This window comes from Odocoileus virginianus, chromosome 27 (assembly GCF_023699985.2).
Source record: "Odocoileus virginianus isolate 20LAN1187 ecotype Illinois chromosome 27, Ovbor_1.2, whole genome shotgun sequence".
Lineage (NCBI taxonomy): Eukaryota > Metazoa > Chordata > Mammalia > Artiodactyla > Cervidae > Odocoileus > Odocoileus virginianus.
Genome location: NC_069700.1, coordinates 24,029,871 through 24,051,791, shown reverse-complemented (window position 1 = coordinate 24,051,791; position 21,921 = coordinate 24,029,871). Strand labels below are relative to the sequence as shown.

Here is a 21,921-nt window from a genome sequence, read left to right as displayed (position 1 = left end):
TATTTAGAAAAGAACAGAAGCTGTTCACAGCAAGCTGGTCGAGGAGAAAATGAAGTATGTGGAGATCCATGTGAGCCTTGTTTGTCTAAACGTGCAAGGAAGGGTCAGGACATGTGTGACATGACAAGCAGAGGACAGTGCTTACAGCTACTGGAGAAAAATATAATTGAGTTTCCCCCAAATGACAGCTAGACATTTCCTAGGCCCAACAGTGCTGAGAGTTGGAGTGAAAATTGAAGCTTAGGGGTGGGGAAGTTGATCCAGATCTGTCTTTTATCATGGTTGTATTTCAAAACTGAATGATACTTGTTAAACAACAGAGTTCACAAAATGATCTGTCTTAAGCACTAGGATGAGGCAGCTAGTATCATTTTCCTGTTTTATAGGCTGGGAAACTGTGGCCAAAAGAGGTCAAGTAGTAAGAGAACTTGTAAATGCATGAGCCAGAACTGAGATGGAGATGTTTGAGCCTACAGTCATTGTTCTTCCCACTGCTTTAAGCTGCCTTGTCCTTCATCCCCTTCATCTCCTTCATGCAGAAAGGCCCGTGGCTGAGACTTATTTACCCCACAAATTCTGCCTTTAATAGACACCTACTAGTGTGATGGAGAAGACTCTTGAGAGTCTCTTGGACTGCAAGGAGATCCAACCAGTCCATCCTAAAGGAGATCAGTTCTGGGTGTTCATTGGAAGGACTGATGCTGGAGCTGAAACTCCAGTACTTTGGCCACCTCATGCGAAGTGTTGACTCATTGGAAAAGACCCTGATGCTGGGAGGGATTGGGGGCAGGAAGAGAAGGGGATGATAGAGGATGAGATGGCTGGATGGCATCACCCACCGACATGGGTTTGAATAAACTCTGGGAGTTGGTGATGGACAGGGAGGCCTGGCGTGCTGCGATTCATGGGGTTGCAAAGAGTCAGACACGACTGAGCGACTGAACTGAACTCGATGTTTATTTATTTATTATTTTTTTATTGGGGTAGATTTGCTTTACAATGTTGTGTTAGATTCTGTTGTACCAAGAAGTGAATCAGCGGTATGTATACATATATCCCCTCCCCCTTGGACTTCCCACCCTCCCCCTCATCCCATTCCTCTGGGTCACTCCAGAGCACTGAACTGAGCTCCCTGCACTATGCAGTAAGTTCCCACTAGCTGTCTGTTTTATACATGGCTGTGCACACACATTAATCCTAATCTCCCAATTCATCCCATCCCCCACCCCGGGTCTACACATCTGTTCTCTATGTCTGCATCTCTGTTCCTGCCCTGCAAATAGATTCATCTGCACCATTTTTCTGGATTCCATATATATTCGTTCAAACCCATCAATCCTTAAGGAAATCAGTCCTGAATATTCATTGGAAGGACTGATGCTGAAACTGAAACCCCAATACTTTGGCCACCTGATGCGAAGAACCGACTCGTTGAAAAAGACCCTGACGCTGGGAAAGATGGAAAGCAGGAGGAGAAGGGGACGACAGAGGATGAGATGGCTGGATGGCATCACTGACTCAGTGGACATGAGTTTGAGTAAACTCCGGGAGTTGGTGATGGACAGGGAAGCCTGGTGTGCTCATAGGGTTGCAAAGAGTCAGACATGACTGAGCAATTGAACTGAACTGAACTGAACTGATATATATGCATTCATATATGATACTTGCTTTGCTCTTTCTGACTTCCTTTATTCTGTATGATGGACTCTAAGTCCATCCAGGATGCTACAGATGACCCAATTTCCTTCCTCTTTATGGCTGAGTGATATTTCATTGTATATATACACTGCACAACCGTGTTTGCATAGCAATCAGAGGATGTGAGGCATGTGAAAGTGTGGAGGGTCTTGTGGCTTCTCTGGTCTAGGCCAGCCTTCTCATGCTACAGAGGAGAACAAAAGGCTTAGAAGCTATGACTGTGCAGCTTGGACTCAGCTTAGCACTTTTTCTTCTAAGCCCCACTATTCAGTCCAGGAAGGCCTTCTCTTCTCCACCCTGGGCCCTCTCCAAGGGAGAGTGGATGATCTGTCAAGTGCTGCCGAGAAAAACATTGCCTTGAAAGCTCTTTTCCTTAAGTAAATACTCTGCTTCTATTTCTTTTGCTGGGTAAATGAATTGAAAAATAAAATGCTTTTGCTGAGTTTCACCAGTGTAAGCAAATATAAAACGAGCCTCTCTGGTATCTTAGCCAACATCCTCAATAAAGTATTGTAAACAATTTTGGGATGCTTATTTTATGAATTAGTTTATCACATTTCTTGGAACTGAGGGCCAAAATCAGTATTTCCTTACTGGGTGTCATTCTTAATTGTTCTCCCTGAAAGAAGGTAAGGCAGGAAAAGTGCCTAAACCACACCAAAAGTAAGGATTCAATCAATGTATGCTTATTATTATTGTTAACATTAACTCATCATTATTATCTTCAACTCATGGTATCATTACATCAAAATATTTATAAACCTTTAGAATGCTCTAATATAGCTATTTAACTATTCTGTTCATTCTTGTCTTTGCTGTACCAGAATAATGGAACATAATTACTTTTCATCACTTCCTGGAAAATTTTTAAATTTAAGCCATTTCTGTCCTTAGAATTTAGCTCGGTTGTGAGTTTTATGAGCAATCAAGGCCAACTCTTTAAGAACAAGTAGAAGTGAGTTTTGGGGACAGTACAGTGAAGTTTGGAGAAGCAGGGAGCAGAGAGATTCTTCCTAAATAGAAAGAGCTTCCACTAGGCAGGCAAGGAATGACATGGCCAATCCCAGTCTGATGGAGTGGGGTGGAGTCTGGTGAAGTCTGGTGGGATGGTCAACCTGAATCTGGTGGAGATTTGAGACCTAAGGAGTCCAGGCAGAACAGAAGACAGATTGCAAAGTCCCTAGCTGTACTGAGCAAGGCACAGAAACCACAGGAGGCTATGGGAATTCTTTGGACAGCAATGATGCTCGAGGCAGACTTGAAGCATTGCGGAGGAGTAGCACCTGCCCCTTTTTCTAGGCACCAGATACCATCCCCAATTCTACCCTGAATCCCTTCTTTTGAAGCAAAGATGTTTTTTAATTTTGATGATGTCCAGTTTATCTTGTTACATATATCTTTGATTAAGTGCACAGTGTACCTTTAACTTGTGAGTAAATTGAAGCTCAGAGATCTGAACTGATTTGTTGATTATTATATGAAGCTGAAGGACAAAGCTAGAACTTGAACTTGCATCTTCTCACAGTATAACCATTATTCTTTCTTTTATACGACAGTTGCCTCCTATCTCCTATTTCAGGGAGCTTTGGGCTTCCCTAGCGACTCAGGTGGCAAAGAATCTGCCTGCAATGTGGGAGACCCAGGTTTGATCCCGAGATTAGGGAGATCCCCTGGAGAAGGGAATGGCTACCCACTCCAGGATTCTTGCCTGGAGAATTCCCTGGACAGAGGAGCTTGATGGGCTACAGTCTCCACAGGGTCCCAAAAAGAGTTGGCCATGACCACTGAGTGAATTTCAGTAAGGATATCAACTGGATTTTTTCCACTGTTTTGAATTGCTGTTTTCTTTATTTTAAAAGTAGAAGAAAGCAACATGTCTTAGTTTAACAGTTATTTCTGCTATGGTTAGTCTCATATGTTAATGAACAGGTTCTTTGTGACCTCATGAATAATGAAGTATTAGTCAGCTAAATGTTGAGTTGGATTTCTCTGCTTTTTTTCCCTGGGAGATCTAGAAGCTAATGTGTTTTAGAAAGAAAAGTGTTGCTGCCAAAATAAGTTAGACATTTACTCATTTGTTCCTTTTTTTTTTTTTTTTTTTTTGGTCTTCAAAGAATCATTCGTTTAAACCTTCTCACCCAGAGGGTTGTCTTCACTAGTCACTGGACATCCTATAAGGGCACATGACATTTCTCCAGCTTGGATTTCCGTTTCTTAAGCAGCAAAGCCAGGATGTTAGACTGATCTCTCTACTTCTGTATTATGATTCTAACATGTTTCTTCCTAGCAATAATAATAAAAATCAAACGAGAGTTTATAAGCCTTGTGAAGTAAACATCATTCCCCTTCCTTTAAGTGTTCTCAAAATAACTCTTCCCCAATTTCTAAGTCACCTGAAGACAAAGCTTGAACTAAGACTGTTCAGATTTCATCTAGTTCCCGTCTCTGCCAGAAGGAGAAAAATCCATATATCTCCCTTACTCTATGGCCTAGTGGGGCTGTAATGACCAGGGCTATTTTTGTGAAGGAACAAGGTAGAACACTGTTTAAAAAAAAACGTCAATTGCTATTAATAGACAGTGCCTGCTAGAATATATCATTAGAATTTATAACATTTGTCCCCAAATTTGTATTTTATGTGACCTCACTAAAAAGATGCATTTTTAGCAGATATTTTTCTTCTAACAGTGAATGGCCAGCTCTCTTATATGCTACACTTCATCTGAGGCTGGTCCACTGTATAATACTCACAAGGAGGGGTGATGCCTGGAGGCTCCTGGAGACAGAAGCTGATGAGGAAGGACACTGGTAAGCAACAAGAGTTCTTTTCTTTTTCCGTTTGTAATGCAGGCTATGTGACAAATTATCCAGTTTTCCCTCAGACTTAACAAAGAACCCAGAATGTGGATTATGGTGACAAGGTTAATGGTGTTGTCTCTCATGAGGAACACTTTTCTCTTTAGGAAGGATGCAGTGGGGCTTCCCTGGTGGTCCAGTGGTTAAGACCCTGAGCTTCCAATGTAGGAGGCATGAGTTTGACCCCTGGCTGGGAAACTAAGAATCCACATGCCTCACTGTGAGGCCAAAAAAAAAAAAAAGGTTAAGATGTGTTTTCCAAAAGAGCAAGAGAGAAGGATATGCCGCGCTATTTAGTGTTAAGAGGATGTGCCCTGGAGCCAGACTCCTTGGGTTCAAATCCTGCCTCTGCCACTTCCTCCATGTGTGACCTCAAGTATGTCACTCAGTCTCTCCAAACTCTATCTCTCCCATTTGTAAAACAGGGATGATAATCATAGAAACCCACCTGACACATTGGATTATTTTGAGAATAAAGTGGGTGAGTGAAATGGGCTTAGCAAAGTACCTCACAGTAATTATTCAAGTGATAGAAGCTCATCTGATTGGCTTCTAGAATGTAATAATAGGCAGTTCATCAAGAAAATATTTTATTATAGGTTGTACCCTTTTTAGTAACCACCCATTAGTTTAGTTCATTTCATTTCAGTTCAGTCGCTCAGTCGTGTCTGACTCTTTGCGACCCCATGAATTGCAGCATGCCAGGCCTCCCTATCCATCACCAACTCCCGGAGTTTAATCAAACTCATGCCCATCAAGTCGGTGATGCCATCCAGCCGTTTCAACCTCCCATAGCCATTCATTAAAATAACAAAAAATAAGATCTTAAAACTAACAATAAAACTTTGATAAGCTCATTTTAATTACCCAAACCCAACATTAATGAAGAAATATGGAGACATTTATTCTAAAAACTTAAAAAAAAAAGAATGCTATGCTGATGAAAGCCAAGTCTCATGGTCCACTCCCATGTGGACTCCCATGGTCGACTCCATGCTCACAGAGAGAATCCCAGGCTCCTGGCTGCTCTCTTAAGAGATATGGGGCCCCTAAGAGAAGGAATCACCTGCATTTCCAAATGCTTTCCAGGGTCTTCCACTGGAACAAAATACTTCTGATTCTACTTAGAAAGTTGAGCAACTATGGAGGATTTCTTCCTGCTATGGTCTAAATATTTGTGCCTTCCCCAAGTTCACATGTTCAGTCCTCCCAAAGTTGATGATATTAGGAGCTGGGGCCTTTTGGGGTCGATTAGGTCATGAGAATAGGGTGGAGCCCTCATGAAGGGAATGTCTATTCTTACAAGAGACTTCAAGAGATCCCTCACTCCTACCATGTGAGGACATTGAGAAATTACTGACCTTACCAGGAAGAGGGTCTCACTAGAACTCAACCATGCGGCAGCTCGGTGTTGAACTTGCCCACCTTCAGAACCGTGAGAGACACATTTCTGTGGCTTATAAGCCACCCATTCTATGGTATTTTGTTATATAGCCTGAACAGACTTAGACACTTCCTTTTTTGTCCACGTTAAAATCTTGAAAGGACATGCCTTTTAATGAGTACATACTCTATCTAAAGGCTCACACTTAAGTTTCAGCAGGTGACTTCCTAATTTCAGTTTTAACGGCCCCTCCTTCCCTATTTCCTGCTTTAATTACAAGCTTCCAGTGACACTACCATTTAGTTCTGCAGTTCCGTCAGTAAATACGTGCACTCTTCTCTGTTTCAGGTTGCTAAGTAAAAACGAAGTTATAAGCCCTTTGTGGGGACATGAAAAAGGAGGGTTAATATTATCATTAATTATTACATGAGCCTGAATGGCTATCTCCACAAGGATGTTCTGCATATAGATGATCTCACATTTCTATTAAAACATGCTCAAAACTACATTCAGAATCCCATGCTCACCTCACCATGCTCCAGCCACTGCTCACATGCCCTTGAACATGGTCCCCTCATCTCTTATGGCTCGTCCTTTGAAATAGGGGCTGGGACACCTACCTTAATAACATAACTCAATGGTGGCATATTCTTTCTGATCCCATAATTTTGCTGCCTGGGAGCACGTCTCAAATGAACTCTCTGCAATGCATTCAAATCTGTCTTAGGCTCGACTTTGTGGAAAACTCAAGTTAATACATATAAATATATACCTATTGTGTATATATATATATATATATATATATGTCATATACCTTCAATTAGTATGTGTTGTGTATGCTGGGCTCAGTCACATCTGACTCTTTGTGACCACCTGAACTGTAGCCCACCAGGCTCCTCTGTCCATGGAATTTTCCAGGCAAGAATAGTGGAGTAGCTTGCCACTTTCTCCTCCAGGGAATCTTCCCGACCCAGGGATTGAACCCATGTCTCCTGTATCTTCTGCACTGGCAGATAGATTCTTTACCATTGAGCCATGTGGGAAGCCCTATATAAAATCTCAGGCTAGGGAAATAAAAAGAAATAGGATCCTCTATGACCCACCTCCCAGAGTAATGGAAACAAAAGCAACAATAAAACAAATGGGACCTAATTAAACTTAAAGGCTTTTGCACAATGAAGGAAACTATAAGCAAGGTGAAAAAACAGCCTTCAGAATGGGAGAAAATAATAGCAGATGAAGCAACTGACAAAGAATTAATCTAAAAAATATACAAGCAGCTTATGCAGCTCAATTCCAGAAAAATAAATGACCCAATCAAAAAATGGACTAAGGAACTAAACAGACATTTCTCTAAAGAAGACATACAGATGGCTAACAAACACATGAAAAGATGCTCAACATCACTCATTATCAGAGAAATGCAAATCAAAACCACAGTGAGGTACCATCTCATGCCAATCAGAATGGCTGCTATCCAAAAGTCTACAAACAATAAATGCTGGAGAGGGTGGGGAGAAAAGGGAACCCTCTTACACTGTTGGTGGGAATGCAAACTAGTACAGACACTATGGAGAACAGTGTGGAGATTCCTTAAAAAATGAAATAGAATGGCCATATGACCCAGCAATCCCACTGCTTGGCATATGCACCAAGGAAAGCAGAATTAGAGACATGGGTACCCCAATGTTCATTGCAGCACTGTTTACAATAGCCAGGACATGGAAGCAACCTATATGTCCACTGGCAGGTGAATGGATAAGAAAGCTGTGGTACATATATGCAATGGAATATTACTCAGCTATTAAAAAGAATGCATTTGAATGAGTTCTAATGAGGTGGATGAAACTGGAGCCTATTATACAGAGTGAAGTAAGTCAGAAAGAAAAACACCAATACAGTATAATAATGCATATGTATGAAATTTAGAAAGATGGTAACGATGACCCTATATGCCAAGACAGCAAAAGAGACACAGATGTAAAGAACAGACTTTTGGACTCTGTGGGTGAAGGCGAGGGTGGGATGATTTGAGAGAATAGCGTTGAAGCATGTATATTATCATATGTAAAACAGGTCACCAGTCCAGGTTCGATGCATGAGACAGGGTGCTCAGGGCTGGTGCACTGGGATGACCCAGAGGGATGGGATGGGGAGGGAGGTGGGAGGAGGGTCAGGATGGGGAACACATGTACACCCATGGCTGATTCATGTCAATGTATGGCAAAACCCACTACAATACTGTAATTAGCCTCCAATTAAAATAAATTAATTTATAAAAAAAGAGAAAAGAAATAGGGACTCCGAGTATATTCCTCTTACCGTGCTTTATTTCAAAGGTCAGTAGATCTCTCACATCTGCAGTTTTTTTTAAGTGCGTAAACTTGCCAGCTAACTTCAACCTTACCAAGCAATAGTAAGGAGATAAACACTAGCCCCAAGTGTCTGCAGATTTAGTTCAAGTGTCTATTATTTGCAAATACCATGTCTCGCTGTGGGCCCCAGCTGTTTGGAAGAGGACACACCTTCCCTGGGAGCACACCTGCCATATTTAGAAGAATCTCCAGGTAATGGTCCGCAGTTCTCAACTCGCCTGTGGATTCTCAACTGCCTTCTCCATTCCCTTCAGTCCTCAGACTCCCAGCCTGCTACGCTAAGCGGCAAGCTTCTAGCTAAGCTTCAAAATCACTGTATTAGTCCCGAAGAGTTAATGCATTCCAAAGTACTTAATTTTCTCCTAGCGAGTCATCTGCTCATTGGTGGGAGACAGATGAGTAAGCAATCGTTCTCAACCCCACGGGATAATTCTAGCACAGGGGAGCAAATAATCCAGAGGACACATGCACTGCAAAGCTTATTTATTGTGAAACCAAGGAGGCAGATGGCATTTTATTGACTCGTAGAGGACAAATCACACTGTGATTGGGGTCATATATTTCCCCTGAACATGATAGGATTTCTTTTCTGGATTTCATAGTAAATACTTCAGGCAAAAGTCTTAAGTAGTAGATTGAAATGTTATTTGACTTGACACGTCACTTAGAGCTTCTATAAATTAGAAAAAATATTATCTCTTCAACTACAATTATAAACACCTTGAATCAAAAGGGTGCTTTCATCTTAATTAAAATACAAATGAATAAATCAGTCAACATACATGTATTGAATATACTCTATAGAGAAGTGCTGTCCTAGGCAGAGTGGAGGATATAAATGAGTGTCAGACATGACACCTAACTTCACAGGTCTTAGTGATCACTTTATTCATATATTTAGCATTAGACATGTTTCATAAATAATTAAATTAATAGTGGTTTAAGAATTCCAATTGTGAGTTAGGAATCATATTAAGAAAAATAGCAACTTTCCAGAAATCATTATTTAATACTCTTTCAAGTCTAAGGCTATGAGCCTTTTTTCAAAAATTGAAGTTAAAGTATGTTGTCTTTACAGTGAATTTAATGTATGAAAAATTTCATTCAAATGACATACTTTCTATTTCAAGTTTTGATATAATAATGCAGGGATTCCCAATCACGAATCAGTATTGGGCCCTGGCCTGTTGGGAACCAGTCCACACAGCAGGAGATGAGTGGTGGGAGAAACCAAAAGCTCCACCTCCCCTACTGATCCGTGGAAAAACTGTCTTCCATGAAACTGGTGTCTGGTGCCAAAGAGGTTGGGGACTGCTGCAGTAATGTATGAAACCAATGCCAACTTCTGAAGAATACCTCTTTTTGGATCACTGAAACATTTTACCCTGTACTGGGGTCTTGGTATCAGTGAGAGTGATGTCAGATTCTTGGTCTACACTTAAGATACCAAATACACATGCCATCTGGACATTGTCTTGAACTAAATCCTAAAACAAAATCAAGTGACGTGTTCTTGTCAAACTCAGGTCTAGGTGCCGCTGGGCTACTGGATGGGGGGGCAGTCACTCCTCCAGACAGCCCTGGTTCTCCGGCAGACATCATTTTCTTTGTTTAAACTGAATTCGGCATCGTCCTTCTGGCTGCTGGACACCCACCAAGTGGAGAGAACTCTAAAAGCAGAAATGCAGAAAGAGGATAGAAGTTAAGGAACGTAAGCCAACAGTGTGGACCTAAGGTTTATTCAGTGTGTTTGTTCCCGAGAGGCAAAGTTTAGGTTTGGAAGGCTGGACGGTTTTACTTGATCAGCTTTCCATGGTGAGCATCAATTTTAGCCTTCTATTCAAGGGATGGATCCTCCCTGTAAGCTCAGATGGTAAAGAATCTGCCTGCAATGCAGGAGACCCAGGTTTGATCCCTGGGTTGGGAAGATCCTCTGGAGAAGGGGATGGAAATCCACTCCAGTATTCTTGCTTGGAGAATCCCATGGACAGAGGAACCTGGCGGGCCACAGTCCATGGGGTCACAAAAAGCCGGACACGACTGAGCGATTAACACTACTATTCAAGGGACAGAAAAGGAAGCAATCCCTTAATCTTTTTAAAAAATTTATTCTTAATTGGAGGATAAGTGCTTTACCATATTGTGTTGGCTTCTGCCATACATCAACATGAATCGGCCACAGGTATACATGCGGCCCTTCCCTCCTGAACCTTTTTCACACCTCCAGCCCCAACCATCCCCTCTAGGCTGTTACAGAGCACCGGCTTGAGTTCCCTGTGCCACACAGCAAGTTCCCAGTGGCTACCTATTTTACATATGGTAATATACAAGTCTCCACGCTACTCTCTCTATTTGTCCCACCCTCTCTTTTCCCCTGCTGTGTCCACGAGTCTGCTCTCTATGTCTGCAATCTCCTTTGCTGCTCTGCAAATAGGTTCATCAGTACAAATCCTTTATTCTGATAGCAGCTTCACAGTTTCACAGATCCCCAGGCTATGAGCCTCGGGCTCACCCTTCACTGTATCTGGGTGAAGAGGATCCCACAAATAAAGCTCCTTCAGTGCATTTCTGGCCCCCAGTTTCTGACACCTCATTTATAATTGCGGGGTGAGACTTCTATTACACATGTTACTGATGTTCGTAAGACAACATGGTGTTGATGGTGCAAACCACTCTTACAGTGGACCTAAGAGCAAAACTGTCCAAAAGGATATTCTATGGGTGCCAAATGTTCTGATAGGTTCTGTTACATCTCAGTTATGAACAAGGGGTGAATGGATGTGGGGGTGAGGGGAGGTCAGTTCATTGCAAATAAAGCAGAGAGATTGCTGAAGCTTAGGAGCTTGAATGAGAAAACCAACCTGTTCTGTCAGCTTTGAGTGTTGGAGGAAGAGGAGGGGTGAGGAAGGAGGAGGTGGATCCGACTTAGATGATGAGTTTTTTTGTCACGAGTTTGAATGCAATGGGGCACAGAAAGAGCTTATCAGCAAGTGGATTCTTAGGTCAGTTGATAGAATGAGTTCTGAAATTGCACGGACTTTCTGAAATTGCATCCATCCACCATTTTGCATGTATGAAGAAGTGTGTCCTTTTCTATAAGGGGGATCCACAGATCTTGTGAGATTTTCTAAGAATCCATTCCCCTACTCCCAAAAGCACAGCAGAAGAAAACCAACCAGCCAAATAAAAACCTCACTGTGTTAGCAAAAAACGTGCTTGCTTTTGGGAAAGAACTGAAGTGGGTCTTCTTGTGAGTGCTCAAAATGAAACAGTTCCTGTTGCCAGCATCTGGACACAGCTGACCAATCACAGATCCTGGAAAGCTTTGCAAAGTTTCCTTATGGTTTGGTTCGTATTGGGAGAGCATGAAGATTAAATTATTTTCTTTAGACTGAGGTAAAATAAGACTCTTACAAAAGTAAAATTGGAGGTGCTAGCATTTGGTTTGGGGTACTGTGGCAAGAAAATTCCTTTGAGGGAGCTGGTTTCCAAGTCCCATGATCTTCCTGCATTTGAAGACATAGTGTCTGGAGCATGCCCTGGTGACCGCCCCCCCAACCCCACTGCAGCTTATAAAAGCCTGGTAATTGGAAGGTCATTGCCTGTATTTTTTGACCCCCTCCTTTCACAACTTAGTAAAATAAGTCCAACAATTAAATAATTTTAATTGATCTTTCTAAAATAAGAATTGTGAAATGAAATGCCGTTTGAGACGAGGATTCTCTCAGACTTGTACTTTTTACAAACTGAGGTCACATCTCTTTGAAAAATTTTCCTAGTAGGGTCAAAATAGACATAGGATGTATTTTAAAACAAACAAACAAAAGAAGGTATAAAAATACTAGGATTCTTAGAGGGGAAGAAAGTGCTGGAAAAAAGACCCTGCCTAAGGACCTGGTCAAAATGACTGATCTCCAGTTTTATGTGTCACATGGTTTGACATCCTTCTAATGTGAAAAGGCATTCCTGTGTCTTCTGACTGGTGGGAAAATAGTTAGATGCTGAGTCAGTCCTGGGCAATATCGCAACATTTAACTTGGAAGATCAGAAACTAGTATTTGGTGCCTGCAAATCCTGGCCCGGATCTTCATTTTGCCAACAAAACTGTACTCAGCTGAAAACCTTTGTGAAGGGTGTTTTGATTTCCCTTTCATCATTGGATTTTGAGAGCTCTTTATCACTGTTGCTTGTACTCAAAATAGAAGTGCAAAAGAAATCAAGGCAAAGTGCTGAAATGTGCATATTTGTGAGCAATATAATATTTTCAGTGTCATTTATGCACTTACAGAATTTCTGTTGAAATGTCACCCAGGAGTTTTATTTATCCCTCCATATATTAGCCCTTAATATACCAAGAGTAAATCACAGCACAAAATGCTATGTGAATAGCCCTGAGACTGCAATCCTTAATTTCTGAGCTTTAGTCTCAGTTTAAATTAAATAGCACCGTTTATCCAGAGATTTCAAAGGACTTCCAAACACCTGGAATTAAATTGGACTTCCCCGTTTCCTCGGACAGTGGTCCTCAGTGTGGCAGCAGCAGCACCCGGAACTTATCAGAAATACAAGTTCTCAAGCCCTTTCCCAAATCTACTCATTAGGAGCTCTAGGGCTCGGGCCCAGGATTCTGTGTTCTAACAAGCCCCCTCCATCTCAGCTAATCCTGATGCTCACACCAGTTTGAGGGCCATTGGTCTAAGAGAACAGAACTACAGAAACACAGAGGAGTTAAATGATTGAGAGAGCCAATGGTCAGAGGTGGGGAAAGGTGATGGTCTTCACATTGAGGTTCACTGTTTCTACTGTTGGGTTAATTTCCTTCTATGTCATTGCTTCCAAGTGGACTAAGGGCTATGACTCGTGGCTCATGGCTCTCTTTTGGACACAGACATGCCTTTCTAGGGAAACAAGCCTGACATCAAGGCCATGTTTATTTTACCCAGAGAAAAGGGTTAAAAGTGATAATTCATTGAGGAGCTCCTAACACTAAGTGGTGAAAACACTACTATTAGGTCCTATAATGGGAAACACAAAATTGACTTAGAATTAAGGGAATGTTTCTCAGTCTGCAGAGATGAACTAAGATGAGCCTAAGTGAGGAGATCAGCCAGCTCATACCCAGTAATTAAAATGAAGGAGTTAGACTTAATTTTAAATTTGAAAGTCATGCTATTCAAAATTCTGAAAAGATTTACCTGTTTTGGCAATGGGTCCAGAAGACTACAGTCATAATAATAAAATATTAAAATAATACATATTTGAATCTCCAACAGAGCCAGCCACCTGAAAGAAAAAGAAAATAAAATTGGTGCTTGGTATTGAAAGATGGATACATATCTTCCAGTAAAGAATATGGGCTTCCCTGATGGCTCAAATGGTAAAGAATCTGCCTGCAATGCAGAAAACCCATATTTGATCCCTTGGTTGGCAAGATTCCCTGGAGAAGGGCATGGCAACCCACTTCAGTATCCTTGCCTGGAGAATCCCATGGACAGAGGAGCCTGATGGGCTCCATGGGTTCACAAAGAGTCAGACACGACTGAGTGATGAACACTGAAGAATATCTATAACTACACATATTTCAGAGAAAATGTGCTCTTCCTTGCAATATAAACCTTCACTATTAAGAGGACAGAGAAAAGAAAAACTTAACTCTTTTGTAATACTGTCTACTCCATAAGGGAGCTGGAATAATTACAGTGTTTTAAAATGGGTATAAAATGCTTAGCCAGTGGAAGCATTTAATGAATGAGATTCCAGGTCTCTCCTCTAAGTTTTAGACTTGTCCTTTCCAATATGGTAGCTATTAGCTACATGAGGCTATTTAAATCAATTTAAATTTATCAAAATTAAAAATTTCAGCTCCTTCGTGGCATGAACCACATTTCAAGTGCTTAATGGCCATGAGTAGTCACTGGCCACCATATTGAACAACACATATTTAGAACTTTTCTATGATCACAGAAAGTTTCATAGGACAGTCCTGTAGGAATTACTGCCTAGATGTTCTGGAGGCACTTTAAATTTCCCATAACTGCCATTCTTTTTCTCTACTATAATCCTGCACTCAGGCTCCAAGCTTTTTGATCATACATCTCTGATAAGAGAATACTGTGCATACCCTACAATATATGAAAACTCATTTATTTATAAATTATAGGCACTTCCCTGGTGGTCCAGTGGCTAAGACTCTGTGCTCCCCATGTAGGCGGCCCAGGTTCGAACCCTGGTCAGGGAACTAGATCCCACATGCTGCAACTAAGACCTACCACAGCCAAACAAATATTTTTTTAAAAATTGTATATACATACCATTGCACTAGTTTACTGTTGACTTTGTATACACATATATATAGAGAGAAATTTAAAAACTGAGAAAAGTGTAAATGAAATTCTGCCACTTTTCCTGGCATCCCAGTGGGTTGTTTTGAGCCCTCCTTAGGGGAGGCAGACCATTTAAGAGGAAATGGCCCCTGATTAAGTACGATTAGTCCAACATCAGAAAACTATATGTCATTGTAGAAACAACTCTCCATTACCCTTCCTGAACCATTGGGAACCAAGGTTTTTGCTTTATCTTCCTAATGCGTCCCCAGTCCTTCTCCTTATCCCCTTAACTCTAGTCCCACCACTGCTCCCCAGTGTCAGTCTTCATCATTTACTGATGTCATGGGTTCCTGAATCACCTGGGCTTTCAGACTGGCTTCTCTGCTTCCAGTATCACTTCTCTCTACTCTGTCCTTTGCCCTACTACTGAAGCGAACTTTCTAAAACAGAAATCGATTGCCATCTCCTCATTTTATACACACGTGTAAACACACGTTTAGTCACTCAGTCATGTGCAACTATCTGCGAGGCCATGTACTGTAGCCTGCCAGGCTCCTCTGTCCATGGGGATTCTCCAGGCAAGAACACTAGAATGGGTAGCCATTCCCTTCTCCAGGAGATCTTCCCAACCCAGGGATTGAACCCAGGTTCTTTACCATCTGAGCCACCAGGGATGCCCCAGAGTACTTGAGTGGATAGTCTATCCCTTCTCCAGGGGATCTTCCTGACCCAGGAATTGAACCGGGGTCTCCTGCATTGCAGGTAGATTCTTTACCAGCTGAGTTACCAGGGAAGCCCATTCCATTTGCCAATGCTTCTTATTGCCTTCTAAATGCCACAGGAAACACTGCCAGCCACTGAAGACCTGTCTCCTGCCTATTTCTCCAGCCTCGTCTCCCCCATAGCTGCTCCTTAAAACCCATGCTCTTGCCACACTGTATACTTGAGGTTCTCTGAATGGCAATGCCATCTGTTGCAAGCCCTTCTCTTCCCTGAGGCTCAGTTTCCTCTGGAAGCACTCCCTGACTGCTTGCTTCTGGGCTGAGGTGCCCTTCCTGCCCATTCCATGACTCCCTGGGTACACTTTAGCCATTGCATCCACTGCACTGAGTTGTGATTGCTTATTAGCTATCTCTCTCCCGGAATGATATTGTTGGGCCTTAGCACGGGGCATAGAGCTCTGCTGGTACCTAGTGTTGACTGATAAAACGAATGATGATAGAAGGAGATGATGCCTCCATAAAGCAGATTCAATTTCCTTATCTTTCCATCCTTTTCTGTGCTTCTGTGGCACTTTTAACATCCCTCAACTAACACCATTATCCTACAATCCCACCCTATTACAGTTAATCTTCTTCATGTCTGTCCCCCTTATAGACCACAACCTTCACAAAAACAGAAAGCAGGTCTTATTTATCCTCAGTGTTTGTTGATTGCATGAGTGGATGAATGAATATGAACGATGTTATTTGTTATCAGATAATTCGATTTATTTCCCATTGGTATTCTTGAAACTTCTTGCCTATATTTCTATTTCAAATGAAATCTGGAGCGCTCCAGGTATTGTTAGAACCTACCTGGATACATCAGTTCTTCACAAATATTTGTGATGTAAATTTCATTCTACCTACGAGCCTGGTGTGCCGCAGTCCATGGGGTTGCAAAGAGTCAGACACGACTTAAGAGACTGAACAACAACTTAGAAATGCTAAAGAAAATTCATTTCAAAGGAGTGTCAATGTCTATGAAATAGAACAATTCAATCTTTACTGATTTGGATCAAATTAAGTAGCAATTCCAAGAAAAGGCAATTTTGCTAATTTGCAGGTTCAGAATTCCTCACAACTAAGTTTTTGTCAAGCTTCTAACAAATTAGATTGTCCATTTCTGGCCATGATGTTTGTCCTTGGGACATGAGCTTTTCAAAACAGCCCATGATGGGCACACCATATCTGCTTCCCTTAAGATATATCCATAATGCATAACTCTGAAATGAAGAAGATAGCAAACATCAATCACAAACACTGTTTGGAAACTGTAGTGGTGTTTAATTGTTGCTGATTATTAATGCATGTAACTATCAATAATAAATACTGTGCATTATGATTTTTTTTTAGAAAGAGATATATCCAAATGTTTATTCTTCAGATTTTCTGCAGAATGACTGGTTATCACCTTAACTTTGTGGGCATGCTAAATACTTCATTTCTGTGAGACAAAAAGCCATTAGACAGTTATGAACAATTTTGACTTAAGTTTTTAAAAAATCGTTCTGGCTGCTACTTTGATAATAAAATATAAGGTGATGAAAGGAGACTGATTTGGAAACAATTATAATCTTCCAGGCAATGGAAAACTTGGACCTGAATGGGCGAGGATGATGGAAATAGTCATGAGTTATGGTTAGTATCTGGATATACTTTGCAGGATAGGATGATGGTTTGCATGACAGATGTGAAAGACTTAATAAAGGAGTCAAGGGTGATTCCAAGTATTTGGCCTGAGGAAATACAAGGGTACAGCAATGGGGAAAGTTGAAGGAGGAGCAGGTTGAGGAGTTATCATTCAGAGCTCACTTTTGGACTTGTTCAGTGGTGCCTTGGAGACATCCAGCGGAGATGTTGAGTGACAACTAGGGATGAGCCTGGTGGTTGGGGGATTGAGTCAGGGATGGAGGTGCAAGAGATATAAATAAAGTTGTCACTATTTGGACAATTATTTAAAGCCAAGAGATAGGATGAAGTCATGTAGGGGATAAGTTAAACAGAAAAAAATACGAAGTCTGAGTAGACAGCTCTGGGGCAGTCCAAAATTTAGAGGTTAGAAAGGTGAGGATGACCAGCAAAGGAATCTAAGAAGCCAGAGGAGTAGGATAATGAAAAGAGTGATTATCTTCAAAGTCCAGTGAAGAAAGCATTTCACGGAGGCCTGAGCTCCTTCAGATCTAATGGGAAAGAAAGGTTGACAATGAGCGCTTGCGTGCATGCTCAGTTGCTCAGTCATGTCAAACCCTTTGCGACTCCATGCACTTTAGCCTGTGAGGCTCCTCTGTCCATGGAATTTTCCAGGCAAGAATACTGGAGTGGAGTTGCCACTTTCTCCCCTGGGGGATCTTCCAGACCTAGGGATCGAACCCTTGTCTCCAGCAGCTCCTGCATTGGCAGGTGGAATCTTTACTGCTGAGCCACCTAGGAAGCCTGTGGCAATGAGTACCCACGTGTGAAAAGAAACATTAAAAAAAGTTCCTGCTCACATAAAACAGCCAATTCTTCTCAGTCCTCAGCTCCCTCTCTAGAAGTGACTTAGGTAACGATCACTGCACTGACATTTTGCGTTCAGTAGAATAAGCACTGACTCCTCGATCTTTAGCAGCTACCCAGCAGCGCTAGAAAAAATGCTCGTTAATTCTGCATTTGTGAATTACAAGTTTTATAGGTTCTCCTTTATCCAAACAAATCCTATTTTCCTAGAAGTCTGTTTTTAGCCCCTTTCTAAGTTTAGCTTGCTGTGACCGAAGCCCTTCTCTGAACTCAGCCCCGTGGGGAAAGAGTGCCTGGTACCCCTCCTCTCCAGTCCCTGGAGGAGAGGCACTGTGTGAAGACTGTGGACTATTGACGGGGCGGGGGGAGCTGTTGCAGGGAAGAAGGCCCTCAATTCCCTGCAGAAGGTGAGGTGATGAGAGATGCAGCCAGAGGAGCAGGAGGAACTAAGCAACAGGCCCGCCTAGGGACGTAATGTGTGAGGTGCCCGTGCTGGGCACTCTGACCCTGAAAGTACAGCAGACCCTGTGAATAAACTGTACTAAAAAGTGATACTTCTATGTGAAAATGACGGCTCTTTAAACATTATCACACATAAGAGGCCCTCCACGAATACTTCCTCTATCATGCAAATGTGTAAACAAGAAATAGTTCATAAGCTATTTAAGAGCACAAGTTGGACTATTTTAGAAACACTATGTATATTTTGATTAGAAATAGAACTAATGTTTATTAGCTCATTAAGATAGTTTTCCACTGGAACCTGTAAGCATTTCCGGAACTAATTTTAGTCTCTGTGATGTTTTTAAAAATCATAAAACTGAATTTCCTTAGGGTAAAACTATAATTTAGGTTTTTGACCAACTGATACTGTGTGCGTTACTGAGGTTTTAAATTTTTTCTCCTTTTGTTATTGAGGGGTAAGCTAGTCCGGTTATTAAATTAGTATTAGGTATTGAAATAGTATAAATATTAATATCACATTTGCTATCATTTCTAAACATTCTGATATTCTAAAGAAAAAGATGAGTTAATAAAACAGGTAATAAAATAATATGTGCTAAAACTCTTATTTTCTCCAAATATTTGGATATTCTAGCAGAATTACTACCTCAGTTATTCACTAAGTGAAGTTAATTCTTTTGAAATGGCAAAAAGCAATTTGTGTTTACAAGCCTTTACCCTGTTACTGAATTTTGTTTTGATGTCTAAAATATTAGGGACTAACATACACATACCTGTGACATTAAAGGCTTTTACTCCAAAGAAAGAGAGCTTCATAAATCCATATTTTTACAAAAGCTCTTCAGAAGCAAGTTGAGTTATGCTCATGCTAGGAATGTTTTCTTAATACTTCTAATGTCAAAACAGTGAAAGTAATGAGGCATATTATTTATAACAGATTTTTTACACTTGCAAAGAACAACATTACACATCTACAAATAAAGCTCATTAAAATATAAACATGTTGAAAATTCCTTAAATACTGAGTACTTGCATGTCTTCCCCATTTGTGAATAAATGCTCAAGGGGAGCTACACAAACACTGAACACACACAAAGCCCTACGAAACCCAGACTCGACGAGCACGCGGCTCTAATGCACGTGGAGAGACGGGAAAGGTAACAGTGTGAGATAAAGGTGGAGACAAAAGGGTGATGGAGATCTGGGGGCTGGAGCGAGCACTGTGGCCTGGAGTGATCAACTCCATACAGAGGTGATGCGTGAACTAGTCCTGGAGAGAAGGACAGGCTTTGATAAGTAGACACGTTGAGTGGGGCGTTCCAGACCCAGGAGACAGCAAGAGTCAGAGGACAGATGGGCACAGTCATCAGGGGACAACTGGTAGACTGTCTAGGGTGGGCATTCCTAGACATTCAGAAAGATGTATCTGTGTCAGATTCTGAAGAGTCTGGAGTTCTAGGCTGATGGGTTTGGCCAGTAGGTAGTGATGCCCAGTTTTAACAAGAAAGTAACAACTTAGAGATGATTATTTAAGGAAAATTCATCTGTATGCGGTGAGTAAGACAGATTGAAAGAAGAGACAATGGGGGAGGAGGATAAGACAACCATGACATCTCCTGGGGCAAGATGACCTAGGTTAAGAGGTGGGAATGGACACAGCAGATTGAAAAGAGGGAGGGGTGAAGGGTGACTCTAGGAGCCGAGAGTCTAGAAAACCAGTGATACACAGAAGGGAAACAAGGAGTACAGAAGGAACGCTAGGGTTAGCAGTAAGTCATGATTTTCATTTTAGATGTCTTGATTTTGAGACTGAATCCCTCTCTTCCTTTTTAAAATAAAATCTCTCTTTTTGTCCTACTAGAAGTCATTGTGGGCAGTACCAGCATGGGCTGGAAAGCTGCCACTGTTGCCAGGAGCAGGGGCTCTGAAGTATATTCCAAGTTGCTACCAGCTGCAGCTTATGAAAATAGAATGATCTTGCCCTGGAATTCAGAGAAGGCAGCATACAGACATACTTTCACAGGCATCTTTCATTGAAGCAGGGCTGGTCAAGTTAAAGGGGAAGTACTTTTCCCACATCCTCATTCCCTTTAAGAAATCTTACAGGAAAATGAAAACCATTTGGTGACAGGAGGCAAAATAATCTAGACCAGGGTTTCTCACACTTCAGCATGCATCAGAATCACATGGAAGGCTTGTTCAAACCCACGTTGCTGGACTCCGCCCCCCGCCCGGACCCCGTGTTTCTGACTTAGTAGATCTGGGGATGGGCCACCCAATTTGCACTTTTTACAAGTTTCCATGTAATGTTGCCACTAGAGGCATGGGGATCATACTTTAGAATCATTGATCAGAGGAACATGATCAAGCAGAAAGGGGAAAATATGTTAAAAGCTGTAGTTTGCCCTGGGGGATGGGATGGGGAGGGAGGTAGGAGGGGGGTTCTGGATGGGGAACACATATGCGTCTGTGGTTGATTCATGTCGATATATGGCAAAAATCACTACAATATTGTAATTAGCCTCCAATTAAAATAAATAAAATTTTTAAAAAAGCTGTAGTTTATCAGATCTTTTAGTTTTAGCACATAAAATTAAAATGACCAAGCATACCTCAGCTACACAGGAAACATTATGCCTGGGGTACCAAACTTTTGATTGGGAATGATGGCGTGGGCAAAATCTGGAAGAGTGAGCAGACAGATGGTGATATTAAAATAAGGGGAAACAAATCCAGAATAAAATGAGAAGACTCGGATTAGGGTAAACTGGAAGAGAAGGAAAAGAAGAAAACATGTGAAAAACAGAAGAGAAGGGAATGGGACATATTTAAATGGGGGAAAGGAGGAGAGAAAGCAGAGGACCTCAGAGCTTCTTGATTTGAGACACTGTTTTCTATTTCATTGGGGAGATAAGAATCAGATCCTAGTGGGAGTACAATCTCTGAGGCCACTGGTTTTCAGAGCTGCAGCCAGGATTATCTTAACAGTGATCCTCCTAGAAGAAAAAGTCTTACATGTAGGAGCTGTGAGCTAGACATTTGATACCTCTTTCTAAACATTCTTATTCAACAAAAGGGCAAAGGAATACTACTGACTTCATTAAGATGAACTACTCACCAAAAAGAAATGATCTTGTGCTATAGCTTAAATTCCAGACCCTCCAGGAAAAAATTAAGAAGTGACGTTTGTTTTTGTTTTTTTTTTTTAGTGATATACCCACCTTAAATGAAACTCAATTCCCTAAGAAGTCCAAGCTATTTAGAAAGCTACTACTCATGTGGTTAGTACATGTTAATATGATATGCCATGGAGTTAAACAGATCTTGAAAGAACGCTTTTGCTCTTAAGAAAATTACAGATTACTTAGGATGTTTTTGGAGCTTCCCTTGTGGCTGCAATGTGGGAGAATCTGCCTACAATGTGGGAGACCTGGGTTCGATCCCTGGGTTGGGAAGATCCCCTGGAGAAGGGAAAGGCTACCTAATCTAATATTCTGGCCTGGAGAATTCCATGGACTATATGGTCCGTGGGGTCGCAAAGAGTTGGACATGACCGA

General features: G+C 41.4%; 1 protein-coding gene across 5 annotated transcripts in view; it reads right to left on the bottom strand.

Moving 5' to 3' along the window:
• Positions 1 to 8,779: 8,779 nt before the first annotated feature.
• CYP39A1 (cytochrome P450 family 39 subfamily A member 1) overlaps positions 8,780 to 21,921 on the bottom strand; it is a 95,361-nt gene continuing 82,219 nt past the window's right edge. For 4 of the 5 annotated variants that reach the window (XM_070456340.1, XM_070456342.1, XM_070456338.1 and 1 more), the window contains 2 exons: positions 13,509 to 13,596; positions 8,780 to 9,983 (listed from right to left, as the gene is read on the bottom strand). In XM_070456340.1, coding sequence (XP_070312441.1) covers positions 9,912 to 9,983; positions 13,509 to 13,596 — 160 coding nt within the window. In that variant the 3' untranslated portion in view covers positions 8,780 to 9,911. Of the gene's footprint in view, positions 9,984 to 13,508; positions 13,597 to 20,895; positions 21,047 to 21,921 lie in introns of those variants that run through there. The other variant, XM_070456339.1, reaches the window with a different exon arrangement.